Here is a 16352-nt window from a genome sequence, read left to right as displayed (position 1 = left end):
TCTTCTTTTCACTGTTAACAGTTTTTAGGAATTTCCCATTTTTCAGCTTAATTCCCATTTTAAACACCTTTATTGTGTGCCTGTGCAGGCTGTGTTCCTGCAAATTAGTGAAGTGAAAAAACCCCTAGCCCTTCCCACGCTCCTTCCCTGTTTTCCTAACCAATTATTATGTTTTGCTAAGCCACATCTCCCCTTATTACAGCTCCCACATTTTGTCTTCCTACAGTGAGTTGCACAGGCCAAGAAGCCGAGGTGTTTGCAGAAAACACATCTCTAGCAGAATGTTAATGATGCCATTAATTTAGGAAAAAAAAAAAAAAAGCCATAAAAAGGCTGACTGTTCACCCTGGTCGTGTTTGTGCCATGTCCAGGAGCTATCAGGGACTTTACACGAGGGGAGTGATGGCTGTTTCGGTGACAAGATGCCCTCTTGGCCAGCAGTGAGCAGGGTCCACGTCCTGCCCGCTCTGTCCACCTGGGACCTCCTCCTGGCTGTGGGACAGCCTCTCAACAACCCACAGCCTTCGTACCTTTCCCCAGGACAGCCCAGCCAGGCATCAATTTAATGTCTCGTGTGACAGGGCAGAAGCACAGCACAGCAAATGCAGCTGTCAGCTCTGGTTTTCCGTGTCTGGATGTGCCCCAGGGGAAGGGGAACACCACGACACCGGGTGTGGAGGCACCCAGAGTGTCCAAAAAAAAAATATCTTTGTAAAAGGGGAAAAAAGCTTGAAAGCATGAATCCTACAGGTTTTGAATCTCTGAGGCAAACAGCAAGCTTGCAAACGTGGACGATTTCTGAAAGCCGCAGAATTTGGTATGCCGTTTGGGTAGTGTAGGAGCACTCCCCGCTTCCACAGCTGGGAATCTCAGGAGTCCTGCTTTTTTCTTAATGAAATTTTTGCTCTTTCCTGCTAGTATTCGTGTTCCCAAAAGGAAAAAAATATACTGCTGCAGTCTAGATGACTCTCGTTTTGGATTCACAACAAATGAAACAACTTTACTGGGAAGGGAGGAAGCCCAATGTGCCTTCCACCTGCGCTCTCCAGCCCCAGCTGCAGAAAGGACTAATCCCACAGCGCTGTTCAAACACTCCGGCTTTTTGTCTTAACCTCTCGAGTTCTCCCCAGCTCAAGCAAGAATCCTTCTTGCAGGGGATTATTTGAAGTTTGGAGCGTGACTCACAACAGACGAGGCACATTCCCAGCTCTGCTGCTGACCTTGGGCCAATCGCTTCTATCGGCCGAGGCTTTCCTCATCTATAAATGGGGACGAGCTACCTTACCTGCGACATCTCAGGAATATTTTTGAGGTTTGTAGACTTTATGAAGGGGAGGCATAGGGAAGCTTTTGCATAGTTTGAAGCATGGATTTAAATGCATCACCGTGGGCTCGCCACACTCATCCATGAGCGACCGCTTGGCAGAGGGACCTTTGGCTGCTTTTACACCTTCAGCTTTGGGGTTTATGCAGCTCCCACATCCTCTTGTGCTTGCACCAAGGAGTAGCCGTGCTGTGTTTGGGCAAGGGAAAATTACACTGGGAGCATTGTGTCCTCTGTCCCCCCCAGGCCCCCGGCAGCCAGATCCTCTCTGCTTCACCGACCTGCTGGCTCAAACCCCTAGCTGCCGTGCTGCAGGCGACAGCAAGGGGCAGGAGGCAAACTGGGGCTATTTTTTCCCGGTAACTTAGTAAATGTCATATTGAGTCGATCTAGACCATACTGCTCAGGTTCCTATTTTAGCTCAGTGCACAGTCGCCAGTAGGCAGGGGGCTTGTTGGCTGGGATTTAGCCACACGCAGCTCTCCTCCTGAAACGCCTGACCCTCCTCTGCTGCGAGCAGCAGCTGAGATGCCACTAATCGAGCAAAGTCTCTCCTCTCTCCTAGCTATTTTCCAACGTGCGCTGGACACCAAGGCGCAGATTTACCTGCCTCCCAGTGAAAATGGGTCTGTTTTATAAAAGGAACTTCAAAACTCTAGTTTTCCCTCAGTCTCACCTCATCTGCTCACTCCTCCCTGCTCCAGAGGGGTGGCTGCCCCCCTTCCCACGGAGAGGAGATGGGGATTCAGTTCCCCAGCAGCCTGTCACCTCACTTAGATCTCAAGAAGCCCCTCCAGGATCCTGTCCTCCCCTCCTCAGCAATTAGGGGCAGTGACCTGGAGCAGGGGGATACCAGCCTGGATTACTGCATTCAACAGCACCTATTTTTTAGGGAAAAAATAGTGAAAATAATAGCTGTTGAGCAAGCATCAACAACCCTACAATAACAAATCAGCCTTCGGTGCCTTTTTTAACACCTCTGCAATGCAAAAAAGCACAGTCTCTGAAATAATACAGCACTGTGCAGGCCTCCCCCACACTGCTGAAGAGGTTCAACGTGGAAAAAAAAAAAAGAACGCTGCCAGGAGAACCATTTCGAACTCTCCGTATTGAGAATTAATTAAAAGGAACCAACAAAAAGTGCAGGAAAAAATCAAGTTGCATAATGCCAGTCCTAAGTGGTATTTCACACGGAAAGGCCACCCGATGTGTGGGGAAGAACAGGCTTATCACGAGGCTCACAGTCCCCAACTGAAAACTCAACCCTGATTAGGAAGTCATGACCAGGAGCAATTGGCAGAGGCAGATAAAAGTAAAATAGTCAAATAAAAAAAGCCCCGTTTGCCTAAGGACACAGTTCCAGGAGCCAGGGAGAGCTGATCACTTCATTGTGCTGGTTAATATTATATGTGATTTATATAAAATCTGTAGGAATGTGATTTATCAATTTGCAGCTATACCTAAATGGTGCAGAAAATCACCAAACGGCACCGTTCCCACATTAGCTGACCTGTAATTACTATACATTTAGACTGCTGAACGCACACACTCCATAGAGAGGACATTTTACTTGAATAGGCACTGAGGGCTGATAGTCTCATAATAATCAGAAAGCATGATAAAACAAACATTTTACCAGCCATCTGGATTATTAATCTCCTTCCGCTGGAGATTCACAAGGACAGGACTAGCAGATAATGTGCCATCCAGGATTCTAGCTCACAATTAAATAATGTGGCAGATTAATGATACAGGCAGATCCTTCCAGAGAGCTGTTACCGATCCCTGGCATCTCCGCTCACCAGTGACTTCCACAACAAATACCAGTGCACACAGCCCAGCCTTAACCACAGCCTGGCACTGAATGGTGGCGTTACGGTGTTGTAAATCCTACAACTGGAAGGGACTGTACGAGACTGCAGCGACCCTACAGAAATAAGGACTATCTCACCCACCTTGCCACGCTGCCCTGGCTCAGCAGAGCTGCTGTGTTTTGCCCTCTCTCCTTCCTTCCATGAGCTGGTGCTGTGCCCTTGTTTTCAGCCATGCGTGCTGTACTTACTATATGCATGCTCTGTTGGGTTCTACACAGGATTAGCAATTTCACTTGCTCGTTTATAACAAAGTGAAGCTGTGGTGCAGAGCTTTGCACAGGTCAAACAACGGTGAACATCCATCTGCACATCACCCCAGTGGTCGGGGCACGGCCTCTCCAGGCTGTTAGGGAAAAGCAGCCTTCTCCCTGCATCCCTCCCAGGATGAGGAATAGGACTCTTGGCACCAGAAGGAAAGGCAGCTGAAGCCAGAGTTCTTTTCCCTCCTGTGGTGCTACTGCTGTTCTTCCTCTGCAGTCTGGCTCTGGCCTCACTGCCCTTTGGCTCCCTGCAGCTCACGAGCTCTTTGGTACCTTCTCTTTCCGTCCTGCAACTCTCCAGCTTCAGCAAATCCACTTCAGCTCTTCCTCTTCCCCCTAAAACTCTCCATTGCCAGCCTCAGAAGTTCCCTTTATGCAAAGGGAAGAAATATCTTTCACTCATTTCTGGAAAAGGAAAAAGCAAAAGACTCCGCATGGACAGCTTCGGGCTCCGTGCCCCTGAAAAATAGCTTGTGTGTGGAAGGGCCCTGGTGCCTGCCTGTGAACCTCCGGGGACCTGACAGATGCTGAGCTGTCTGAGTGGCGTTCGTTGCCATGCTAATGGCAGCTGCAATTAGCACAGGCAGTGTTTGGATGCTAAAATGCTGCTTGACTTTATAAAAAAATACACATAATTTGTCTGCAGCGCATCCTGTCGCTGCGGAGCGCTGCTCACGCTGTGCGTGATACCTCTACCAGAAGCTATTTTTGTGCTGGATTTGCCACAGGAGAATAAAACCTCCTTTACAAGGCACTGACTCTGCAGCAGACACTGCAGCACATACCAGTTTATTTGTGCAACAGGTGAACGCCATCCTCTTTTCCCTGGGAAACGTCACCTAGGTGCCACTTGCTAAGGAAATGCTAACACGATGGCTGCAGCGGGCTGCAAAGCAGGGCAGTGACGTGCGGCTCTATCACGAGACCTGCACACACAGCGAGGCTGATTTTAGGGGGGGGAACAACACCTGCAAGAGAGAATCACAGCCCCTAAGAACAAAAGCCAAACCACCTGCCAAATAAAGAAGACTTGGGTGTAGAGCGTCCTAAAAAGTGCCTTAAAAGCTTACACCAATTTATCCAGCACTTCTCCTTGAGCAGTACAAAATGAAGTGGGTCAAAGGCAGCTTTACAGCAGGAAAATCAATCTAAAATTACAACACTTAGGGAAACCTAAGCAATGGCGAGGGCAAAGATGGAGCCTTGCTGCACTCCTGCACTTCTCCCTCGTAAGGGACCACAAGGAATTACACCCCATGGCAGGACTGCTGCCCCTCAGTTCACAACATCTCAGCAGTCACGAGGCACTCCGGGAAGCTGCAGTAAAACCTCCTCAACCCCACATTTGCTCTTTAGCTTAGCTCGGTAAATATAGGGAAGAGTCACCACTGCTGAAGTGCGAGGAAATATATTCTGGAAACTCAGCCTGCCTCTTGGTATCCAAAGAGATTAAGGGGAGCTTTATAACAAAATAAATCCCCTTCTCTGTCCAGGATAGATGTATTCTGCTGTGTCTCTCTCCAGGGAAAGATTTCACAGCAGTTAGAATCAGTAAGGTTTCAGTTTCAGGTTTTATTGGCAGTGGAAATATGTCAGGGCCCCTCAGGATACCCTCTCATTTCATGTGTTTGAAGTGTTCGAATCTCACCCCAGCCATTTTGGAGACATGATGTTGGGTTCTGCAACCAAAGCTTTGTTTTGAAACTTAATTTTCTGAAGGAGACCTTGAGGTACAGCAATTGATTGATCCATTTGCAGTACTGGGGTATTATTCTGCGCTGTGAATTCCTCTCCATAAATCCTAAGCCTATTTTTTGAGCTTACACGTGGACGTAGTAGTATGCAAAACCACGTCTGCCCCACATCACGTGAAGACAGCCCAAGGGTGCATCATCCAAAAAGAAGAAAAGAGTAACAAGTAATATCACTGCTACGAGCATATGAAATCCTGTTTAAACTTCCCACTGCATTTTCCAGCTGCACCTCCTACCCTCTCAGCCCCCTAAAAGCAGACAGGATATTCGGGACATTCACCATTGCTTACTAAGCTCCAGACATTACTTTTCTTACGTTTTGCTTTTTCTCTTTCCAGAAAAGCATTGCTTTATCATCCAGTTTCTCCTTTAAAGCTCCTGTGCTCCCAAAGCTTTACAGCTTCCCTCTCTCCTCCTTTCTCCTAGCCAAGTCTCCAGCTACTAAGAGGATAACTGCAGGCCGTGTGCACAGGGACAACAACTCCCATAGGTGCAGGCGATTCAAAAGCAGCATTTGTTTGCAGCCCCCCGCCCCCAAGGCCTGCATACAAAAGAAGCCAAGGGAATCAGCAGGTTACTGTTTTCCTCTGCACATGCAAATGTGAATTTTGCTTGCTATGAGATTTTGTGAGTGCCAAATCCTGTGCCAAAGATTTTCATATGATCTGGCTGGAGAGCAAGAAGCGTCAGACATCTCATTGCAAACTAGGCTTTCCAGCCCGGTTTTGTAAGCAGAAGTGATCCAAATGACTTTTAGAGGAATCTGGCTTTGCAGTGATCTTCTCCATGTTCTTACCTATGAGTGACCTGTAGTCTAAAACATCCTGAAATTAATCCTGCTTGGTTTTATACCCATCTGGTCTGTCCTGTCATTCCTTACTCTAGCTGCATTTGATCCTCTGCTATGCAACGTGCTGTTCCCTTTTCCTCCTGCTCTTGCATAAATGAAATAGAGACATAAAGGAAAGCAAATATTCTTCTTATGCAAGTAAAACTAGAGCCACCCAGCCTAAATCGGGCAGTTTTCTGTTACCATGTCAAAAAAACAGAACTCAAAAGTACAACAGAAAAAAAGCAGCCTCCTCATTATGATCAGTTCAATAAGAAATACGAGAAAAAAATGGAGGGGAAAGCAAAGTGAGAACGTTTCAGGTTAAACAGTCCTTGACAGGACCCTGAAGGAGCATAAACCTGGTCCTGCAAGCAGAAGAGGGGTTACGGGTACCTGCCCTAAAGACCCCACGGCTTTGCAGGCATCTGGCTCAAATCTCTCTCTTTGTAAGTAAAGTGGAAGGGGGGGGAAGGAACATGCAAGAATAGAAATGAAGAGGCAAGTGAGCGACCTCCGCCAGCGGAGGAGAGAACATGACAGCCCAAACGCAGTCGTTTTCTCAGCACAGGACAGCCAGCAAGTGGAGCGCTGCGTGGAGAAGGCAGCTCTGTTCTGCAAACCCAAGTGGCAAATTTTCCCCTCCAGCCTCCCCTGCAGAGCTGCGAACAAACTGTGCCAGAACTCCGCTTGTGTATTTTTTGAAATGCCTGGTACTTATTTTTAAATATTAATTACCATTTGTGACAACAGAAACAGGCCGTTTTCCCCTTTGGGAGCACATCACTCAGTCCCAGGGCAGGTGTCTGGTCCCAGCAGGCGCTGAACCAGAGCCTCACAGACAGAATAACTGTGTGATGGACGGGCTGATTTTGTTGGAGTAAAGTCAGGCTGTGGGGTTGTGATGTTAGACAAAATGGGCAAGAAACCTGCCTGGAAAGGCCATTGTGATCCTGAGCACCATGGTTCATTCCAGGATGTTTTTCAGACATTCTTCTCTGCTTACCACAGTCTCAGATTCATTGACTCCTCTCCTTTGTTTTTTCCAGCTTCCAAAATCACCCTCCCAGTGCAGGGAGAGATGGAAAGTTCAGCCAAGCCAAGTGATCCATGGGTTTGGGCCTTAGAGTAAATGGACTTGTTTGTTTAGTTGTTTTTTTGTGATTTTTTTTATTTTTTTTATTTTTTAGAAAGCTGTGCAGTGCAAAACAAGGCTGTTATTAAATCTACCATGAGCAGTACACTTATGACACTGCACAAAAATGGATATTGAATCTTTTCCCCTGAATCACAAACAAAACAGCCCTGTCAAATGCTCTGAAAAGTTAAACTGGCCCGGAATACTTCAGTCTCCAAATCAAGCAAAAATAATCAGACAGATTTTTCTAAGGCAGCTTTTCCAGCGAGGAACACAGACGAGATGTGCTTGCAACACCCATGAGAATATTTTCCCCAATGAGATTATTGTCTTGATCACACCTCATACAAATCCATTTACCAAGCTCATTATCTCCGCTGGGTGCGGGGTCAGACTCGCAGTGTCCTGTTCAACAAAATACTGAAGACTATTTGTTATTCTGGGGGTTGTGCTAAGCTTTTTCATTCAGGGAGCCCAGGCTCCAGTTTCAATCCCTCACCTCTTGTTGCTCTCAGCACTGGCCAGACCTAGGAGGGACAGGAGAGCTGCATAACAAGCACCATGGGGGAAAACAAAATTGTGCACCGGGGATGGGAAGAATGCAGAAGCAAGCAAAGATCTGCGTCCCTTCATCAGTGGTCATTATACATCACTAGGAAACACCAGGTCATAGATTTTTAACTCCATTTTCCTAATCCTTATGGCTACTTCCCAGATGATGAGATATAATCAAACAGGGATCTTGATGATGCAGGACTGCCCAAGAGAGGATGGATTCAGACGGAGGGTAAGGCAGGCAGAGATCCAAAGGAAACATGGTGTCTCTTTAAGATGCGGCATAGTCTTCGTTGTGTGTTTCGGAGAACAGTCTTCCCCTCACTGGTGCTTGTCAAATTGCCCAGGAGGCTCAAAGCAAAGATTCATCTTTCAGACAATTTCACAAGGCAAAAGAAATCTTCATTTTTGAACCATATCTCCTAAGCTCCTAAAGGAATTAAATCTCTATTGAACCTTCTGTAGAAGGGAGAGGAAAAGGAGGTGCACAAGGTCGATGGTGATGTCTTGACTCCCCAGGGAAGCTTGAGAGAGCCCTAATAATGTTGCAGGAGCTGACAATACCAAAAAGGGCATCTTCTTGTGCTTTTGCTTTCTTAAGACATGCTGAGTGAAAAAATAAAATGAAAAATTAAGCGCTTGAATCCTTATTTGGGAAAGGCCAGATCACCACTGGAGATGGCCGGGTACAGCAAAACCTGCTTCAGTAGAAAAAGAGACAAGCTGAATTATTCCCTGCCCCCTTAAAAGAATAACCAGAACTGGTCACAGACTAATTAGCAAAGAAATTTCACATTCAAAACTGCTGCGGAATCAGAAAACAGCATTGCTTGTGGAAAGGGGGGGGGCTGCCACCTCCCTTCAAGGTCTCCTCAATGCAGGTCGCCCATAGCCCCCCAAAATCACCTACTCACAGCCTGCACAATACTTAACTGGTTTTCCAAGAAGAAATGCTTCAGGAAAGAGGCTACAGTATGTTCAGACACACAAGCAAAGGCGTTCTGCATCCGAAAAGCATAAAGAAGAGCCAACACCTATTCAAGCCTCCCTCTACCCCAACCTCACTTCTTCCAAAGCCTTCTTTGTTCCCCATTTTTCACACAGAAAACACAGACATGGAAAATAAGCATCAACAGTAACAAAGACAAAAAGCAGTTCGGATCATTGACCATTTCAAGCAACGACGGCAGCAAATCACCGAAGCAGTAAGAAAAAGAGTTATTCACCCTTACAAAACTGGCGGGAAACCATCCTTCTTCATCATCAATCTGACCCCACCACCAGTCCTTGTTGGAAGCATCAAGAACCTTGATAACGTCTCCTGCTTTAAATGCCAACTCCCGGTTGGCCATGGTGACGTGATCCCATACTGCCTCAGCACGTACAGTAGAACCACCACTGATCAGCTGTGAAAAGAGAAAACCAACAGTCAGTACAGGCTCGGTTTCCCAAAACATGCACATGCACAGAAGCAGCAGCACAGAAGAGAAGCGCTCAGCCAGAGTAAAACTTTTCCTCCGTTCCGATCCGCAACAATTTCACCATCACATGAAGGAATAACAAGATATAAATCAGATACAATCGCTCCTCAGAGCACCCCACTGCTCCTGACCATGCCACACAAGCGAGCATGTGTGCAGATGCTCAGCGACTCTCGGGTCTTGGCCCTAAACATATAAAAAGCAACGCCGGAGCCGCAGTTATGAACACGAGTACTACTATCACGGTACGTGGCCTTCAGGTACAAGTCAGCCCCAAACCAAATCAATGGTGTCCTGCAAAGGAGTTTTAGTTGCCGTGCAAGCTGGCTCAGGGAAAGGGTACAATCACAGCTTGAGGCCCTGGAGGCTTTTCGTGCAAAATCAGGCAAAGCTTTCAAATGTATTTTGAATGCCTTTTTCTTTTCAAAAAAAAAGGAAGTTTAGTATTCACCTAGTGCTGGTGATGCACTGACCCCCCTTGCTTTTGACATCCTCAAGCTGCCGGCAGAGCAGGGGGCACGGCAGCACCCTGCTGGCCTGCGGCAGGCCGAAGGCAGCCCACCAGACCGGTGTGCTCCATCTGGTGTCCACACCTACCCAACACGGTCACTCCAGAGCTGGCCAGCGGCACGGTGATGACCTAACCAGCTCCCGTTTTCATTACGAGCCACCCAGTTTTATAGAAACTCCCGTTTAATGCTTGCAGGAAGGACACATCTGAACACTGGTGCCTGTGCATCCACCAGATAAATCATCCATCCATGCCTGGGACACCCACTGCTCCTCAGAATGATTGTTGTTTCTTTTTTAACAGAATAATAAATTGTGTTTACGTTTCATCCACTGCAGGAATTCTGCACCGAACGGTCAGACTGCCCGAGCAAATCCAGACTTTACCCACACGCTTATTGGCTTGTCAGAGCCATCCTGAACCACGCTCATTAATTCTGCCGCCTGAGATGCACCCGATGTGCGCTTGGGCTCGCCTCCAAAGCAGAATTTCAACTCACAAAGAGCGAGCTCGGCTCTGCAACCATCACAGCCCTTCCACATGGCAAGACTTTAACAGGCACGGAGATCCTTTCAATTTAGACAAGCAACACAAAGCATAAAAACAATAACCCGTCACAGCGGTTATGTAAGCGTAGAAGCGCTGGGAATGGTTAGAAAGCTCTTAACGGCACTTTTGTAAGTTTAGTTTATAAAAATGCCTGTTAACAACTACCTGCACAGTAAGAACTTGCAGTAAACCTTTTGGCACTGCTGCAGGGCTCTCAGCATAAACGTGTAAGAGCATTGAAGTCCCTATGGGCAATTCAGTCAACAGATTAAAGGACCTGATTTACAGTTTTCCTTGAACTGATGTTTCCTTTAAGGAATCAAGCTTCTTAGGTTTGTGACAATTGCAGTTTCAGCTCTTCAATTATTAGAGTCAGCTTACATAAAAAAGCAATATCTAAGAGAGACAAACTTGACACTTGGTGCCTTTCATCCTCAAAAGCCAAGATTTATCTAGTCAGCAGATTTCTCTCGTCTCAGCAGTAAGGTAAAACAACGTTCTTCCTACCTCCATTTTGACAAATTATCCTTTCAAATTCAAACTGAGCTGCAAACAAAACATGGCTTCTCCACTTATCATAAAGGACTTGCTACATACAAGCCTTACAAGATCACCGGATAACGAGACAGAAAACAAAAGCACAGGTTAAGAACAAGCTCTCACTTTGGGGTCAAGCAATGGACAGGATGTGTTGAACTTGTTGCAGAAGGCACCTAACGTATGTGTGGGGATTCATCTCGTGTTTGATACAGTGGTAGCTGAAGTCAGACAGTGTAGGGCCCTCAGCTCACCCCCGCCCTGGGCCCTCAGGTAGCAGAAGGGCAGCTGCATCTGAAAAAAGAAGTTACCAAGATTGATTTCTGTTTCCAATGCAACAACCCAACGCGCAGCCCAGGCAGTGATGTGTTTCGGTGCTTCCTTAGAGCCTTGCATTGCTCTGCATCAAGGTTTCCAGACACCTCCATAAGGATGAACCAGATAAAAGCAAAGAAACCCAAGAGTGATCGGGGAGGAATGACAGACCTCACAAAAAAACCCCTCTTGATATATTCAAGGCCTGTTAACAATCACCCGTTCCTGCACCAGGACTGAGCTCTTCTCCTTCACCAGCGTTTCCCTTTTGCCACGTTTACACAGCCGCTAACCCCCAACAAGCCTTTGGTTTCCTAGGTTAAGCCAGCTCTGCTCCTTCGGCCTCGGCTTACCGGGGGGCTTCCTTCCCCCAGCGTTTCACCAGCCCTTCAAGGCATCTAGACTACATCTTCCTTGAATATAGATGACCAGACCTGTAAACGCTATTCCCAAAGAGACCTTACCAGAGATCTGTGAAACACCATGAAGTATTTCCCTTACTGTGTCACAGAAATCTTCCTGCAAGACTCCACACCTCCCTCTCCCCCCATGGCTGCCTCCCGCCAGGAGCTCACTGTGATCCTCCACTCAGCTCATCTGACTAGATAAGATACAGTGCATTCTCTTTATCTAGAAAATCAGTTGTCTCAGTAAAAAGTAAATGAGGTTGCCCTGACATTCATTCCCTTTGTTAATGCCACTGGGTATTTTAGTCCATTTTTCACTGAGGATGAACCGGGAACAGAGCTATTATGCAGAAGCCGCATTTCTGCTTTTTCTGCTTCATTTCACACAGACTTTGCTGCCACTTAACGCACGGGCAGATCTGGGCACGAGCTGCCACCAAAGAAAGGCGCCTTCAGCTGCTCCCCTCCAGCCCCGGTCCGTGTCCTCAGCCCAGCAAAGGGATGCGCTTGCCAGGGAGCTGGCGAGCAAGCCTCACCCTTCCAAAACACAAAAACAGTTCAGCCTGCAGTAACAGGACAGCTTGGGAAGGCAGAATTTGAATTCTGGCCATCACACGTGCTGGGTCCATTGAGAGAACGTCAGAGCCTAAAATTAAAAGGTCTGGTTTTCATTCTGCAAGGCATCTGGCTGCATCCATGGAGCCGTCTGGCTATTTCAGGGCAGGGTTACAGTGACAGAACCTGACATCTGCAGCAGCAAGGGAAGATGAACAAGAGAAAGGTCAGGACAAAATACTATGTATTTTCTGAGAAAATTCAATGTAGGAACTCTTCATTCCAGAAAATTCCTATCTCGGTTTCAAATCTAGGTCCTAACAGTGTGGCCAGGCATACCCAGCCAAAGACGCTGCATGGGACTTATCTCCCATACTTTCAGACGTCTACCATACAGCATCGGAGACGGTAATCTGGGCTCCGTTATAATCAACGAAGAGAAAGAAACACATCTGAAGTGTGATTCATCTCAGCTCTTTCAGTTGTCTACCTTTGAGTGAGGTGAATCATGCCCTAGAAAAGACTGCTTCTCTCTGTCTAATTGGGTAATGCACAAGTTTACATTTCCAACACCTTAACATTCAGCCCATCTACAATTTGGCCATTGCTAAAAAGTGGTGAGCAAAAACCGGATTAAAGAATGACGATCACTGTTGGAATAGCCAAAGACTTAAGTCACGCTCTCCCAGCCACACCAGTTTCCCTTGCTGTTTGTGGCGAAGAAAAAACCCTCAGTGGGCAGGCGACTGAAGATCGACGGAAGGGATGTTCATGAGGGACAGGAAGAAGGGAAAAAAGAGAACGCTGTAATTATATGCACAGCTGACACATTTCTGGAAGATACCCCGAGAACACGGGGTATTATCGCTGCATCACCAGGACCATACGCTTCAGCCTTTCCAGGGATTTTCACTACAGGTTTCCAAAGTGCTCTGTGGACCTCCAATAACTCAGCCACAAACCCTCACTCTGCAGAAGCTTATTTAAGACGCTCCTAACACTCATGTACAACAGGTGACCGCATTCACAATAGCAAACAAAGTCAGGGGAAAGGAATTAAATCACTCCCACTTAATGTCCACGTGGATTTTGCTTTCTCTTCCAGGCTGGTTTTATTTCTAGGGTGGAATGCGGCCACTGGAAATACTGAATTACATTAGAGATGCTGCCAAAATAAAATGACAACAACAACAGTAAAAAATAAAAAATAAAATAAAGCTTCAGAGGACTCTGCAAGTCCAAAGTCACAACCAAAGGGAAGGGAGCATCATTAAAGCCATGGAGGGAGCTTCCAAGGCAAATAAAAGAGGAGCACAAATGTGGTGTTTCAGCTCCGGAATTAGCAATATTTTTTTTCTGGCCATGGCTTTGTGGCACTGTTGTTAAGATAAAACAACTCTCGCCGCCAAAATAAGCAGAAAAATAAAAGCAGAGAATAACAGGACAACATCCTGCTGCATTACATGGTGGAATCATTCTGCTTAACCCCATACAAGAGCAAAGCTGGGAGCAAACCCTTATCACGGAGAGGGGAAGGGGGATGCCACGGAAGACCCTCCTGCAGAAGCTGATCCCTCACACCCTGCCACCCATCTTGCACTCTGATCCGAGGAGTCCAGCCCTGGTTGTTTTTCTAAAGTACCTTTCAGAAAGTGACCTCTAAACAAAGGTGTACGAATTCTTCCAGGCCGCTGCAGGGTTTCTATCTGCTGGCTCAGAGCCGGCTGTGTCGCTGCAAAAGGACTTTGCTCAAAATCTGCAAGCTGGGGCAGCTTGGAAGGGGACCTTGGGGCATAGGCGAGCCTCTGCCTTGCACCCCTCTGGTGCCTTTTCCCTGACTTTGCTCCTTCCAAAGCCACAGCACACAGTCGAAAGCCAACACCTGCTCCTTCTCAGCAACTGCCTGCAGCGAGGCAGCCTAGTAGGAAAGAGATTTTAGAGAAATCATCCAATCCTGCAGAATTTTGCTAAGTGTTCCCAAGTAAACAACACTCACTGTTTTTTTGCGGACCAGCGTGAAAAAGAAATTGGGGATGTACTGGTCCCTGGAGACTGAAATGGCCATGAACTAGCAGAAAGCAGGGGGTGATTCAGTTTGAGGCTGGGCCACACGAACCACTATTCAGACCTCCTCCAGGGATAAATAATGGTCTTTAGCCCACTGCAGCCTGCATTGCCTTTCAAGCACAAAGGTTCCCACAAGTCCAAAATTCATTTAATGAACAGCAACCCCCCCCAAAAAAAAACCAGCAATGACAAAGAAACCTATCAAAGATCAGCATCTCCTTAGAAAATTCTAAGTACACACGAAGTTTCCAAGACTGTGGACTCTGGGCAATATATACCTGCCCTAAGATTACCCGTATTTCTCTATTAGATCATTTGCTAATGCATTAATAGAGCTATAATAGTAAAAATAAACAAATAAATAAAAATCTCTGGGTAGTGCCCTTTCAAATTAGCACTACAGAAACTACGTGCTCGTCTCCAGGATCAGGACAGCCGGCTGTGAAGGGGAGACGGAGAAACGCGGTGAGACTATGCCATTTGTTTAAATTGTTCTTGTACAGACATGTCCTTTATTCAGACAGCATAAAAGCACCGTAAAATAACAACAGCATTTCCCACTGTATTCAACGGGCCCTTCCACAGCGGCAGCAGCCAAAACACTTTCAAACAAAAACATACAGAGAGCTGGCATTCAGGGTAAAGAAATCAATACTCAAAGTAACCCCAGCAGAATAGGAAACACAAATGACTTGGAAGCTCCCAGCCAAGTGAGAATCCTGCTTTACTCCACGTGTTCCCAGAAGAAAGGCACCTCACGCTGCTTTACCCTCCTGTGCTTTAATTGCATCGCTCCCCCACGTGTGGTAGTGCTTGCAGCGCAGGTTGATAGGGCTGCTCCTCATGGGGCACTTGGAAGGGCCATCATCTGAAAGATGTCCCAAGGATCTGCCTTGGACCTCCCCTGTTAAAACAACCCACCCCACATGGCCATGAAGAGCTCTGGTGTAGCCCTCACCTGAACCATGCAGAAACTGCAGCGGGTGCCTGAGCCCCACACCTCTCTGCTTCTCACCCCTACGGCACGTTTGGAGGGTCGCGGAGCAGGCAGAAAGGAAGAGCACGAGCAAATGTCACCCCAACCCACCGTGTCGTACTTCTGCTCTTGTCTCATCTCCCAGTTAGTCCCTTTGATCATGTATTTATTTTTAAACCTCATGTCAGAAATTATACAAGCTGAATAATGCTAGATCGTAGTGGATTAGCCGCACGGCTCATTCACAAAACAAACGGGAGGGCATTTCCACTTGATTTGCTTATTCTCTGAAGAGGTGCAATCACATGAAGGTTAAGAATTTCCCTTTCTCTTTCAAGCCCTTTGATGAATTTGCCTAATGGCTGGATTGCAGCTGAAAAAGGCTGACTGGAGCGAGAGAGCCTCTGATATTCCCCACATTGGTCACCCTGGGTTGGAAGGCTCATGCATCTGAAGATGGAGGATCAGCGCAGACCTAAAGGTTCATTAAGCCTGGGTTATTATGTTTTTGACTGATTTAGATTTTCTTGAAGAGAGAGAGCATGGCAGAAGTGAAATCACCTGGCCCTATACAGGGCACAGTAGCGGACTGCAGGGTATGGCATTCTTATTCAACATTTATTATGGTTATAGTGCATGTCGTTCCTATTAATTACAATGGCTGCAACACAGAGCTGTGCTCTGCATCTAGAGGGCTGAGAGTGCCTGTAAAACCAAGGCAGGAGTGAAGAAAAGGACTAGAAACAAGGCAGAGTTACCCCAATAAAGCACTGCCCGTGTGGTTGTTAATTGGCTCCGGAGCAGCGGCGAGCCTCCTCTTTGATGGTGCGCATGTTGCCGTAATTGCTTTCCAATCCTCTTTGCGTACCGGGCACATTAAGCTTCCCTTGCCTGATGACATATCTTTCATGTACAGTAATTACAAATAACCACCAACCATAATCTTTTAAATCACATAAATTATGAGATTGGTTCTGGAACTCGGAGTTAAAACCGCTCCCAGGAACACAGCGCCTCTCCTCAAACGAGCCAGAGCAGCTCCCAGCACCTCGCTGAACCTGCGCCAGCACGGGCTGTCAGCAGAATTCCCTCGCTACAGCACATGGAAAACAAATGTCTACATGCTCATCGAGATCTAAACCTGTGCAAATCCCAGTCTTCTGACCAAAGAAGGGACTCCTCACGTTCCTAAATGAAAGCAGAAACTTTCTCAAAGACCT

At 46.9% G+C, this 16352-nt stretch overlaps 1 protein-coding gene across 27 annotated transcripts in view; it reads right to left on the bottom strand.

Moving 5' to 3' along the window:
- ARHGEF9 (Cdc42 guanine nucleotide exchange factor 9) overlaps positions 1–16352 on the bottom strand; it is a 184620-nt gene that overhangs the window by 53032 nt on the left and 115236 nt on the right. For 25 of the 27 annotated variants that reach the window (XR_013938913.1, XM_080553826.1, XM_080553846.1 and 22 more), the window contains one exon: positions 8961–9140. The exons of 1 other annotated variant lie outside the window; for it this stretch is intronic. Coding sequence is in view for 25 of the 26 variants with exons in the window: in XM_080553826.1 (XP_080409952.1) it covers positions 8961–9140 (180 nt within the window). In the remaining variant the exon portion in view is untranslated. The remainder of the gene's footprint in view (positions 1–8960; positions 9141–16352) is intronic. One more of the 27 variants, XM_080553845.1, reaches the window with a different exon arrangement.

Source organism: Anser brachyrhynchus (genome assembly GCF_964034855.1).
Source record: "Anser brachyrhynchus genome assembly, chromosome: 13".
In the NCBI taxonomy this organism is placed as follows: Eukaryota; Metazoa; Chordata; class Aves; order Anseriformes; family Anatidae; genus Anser; species Anser brachyrhynchus.
This window is presented reverse-complemented; position numbering and strand designations above follow the sequence as displayed.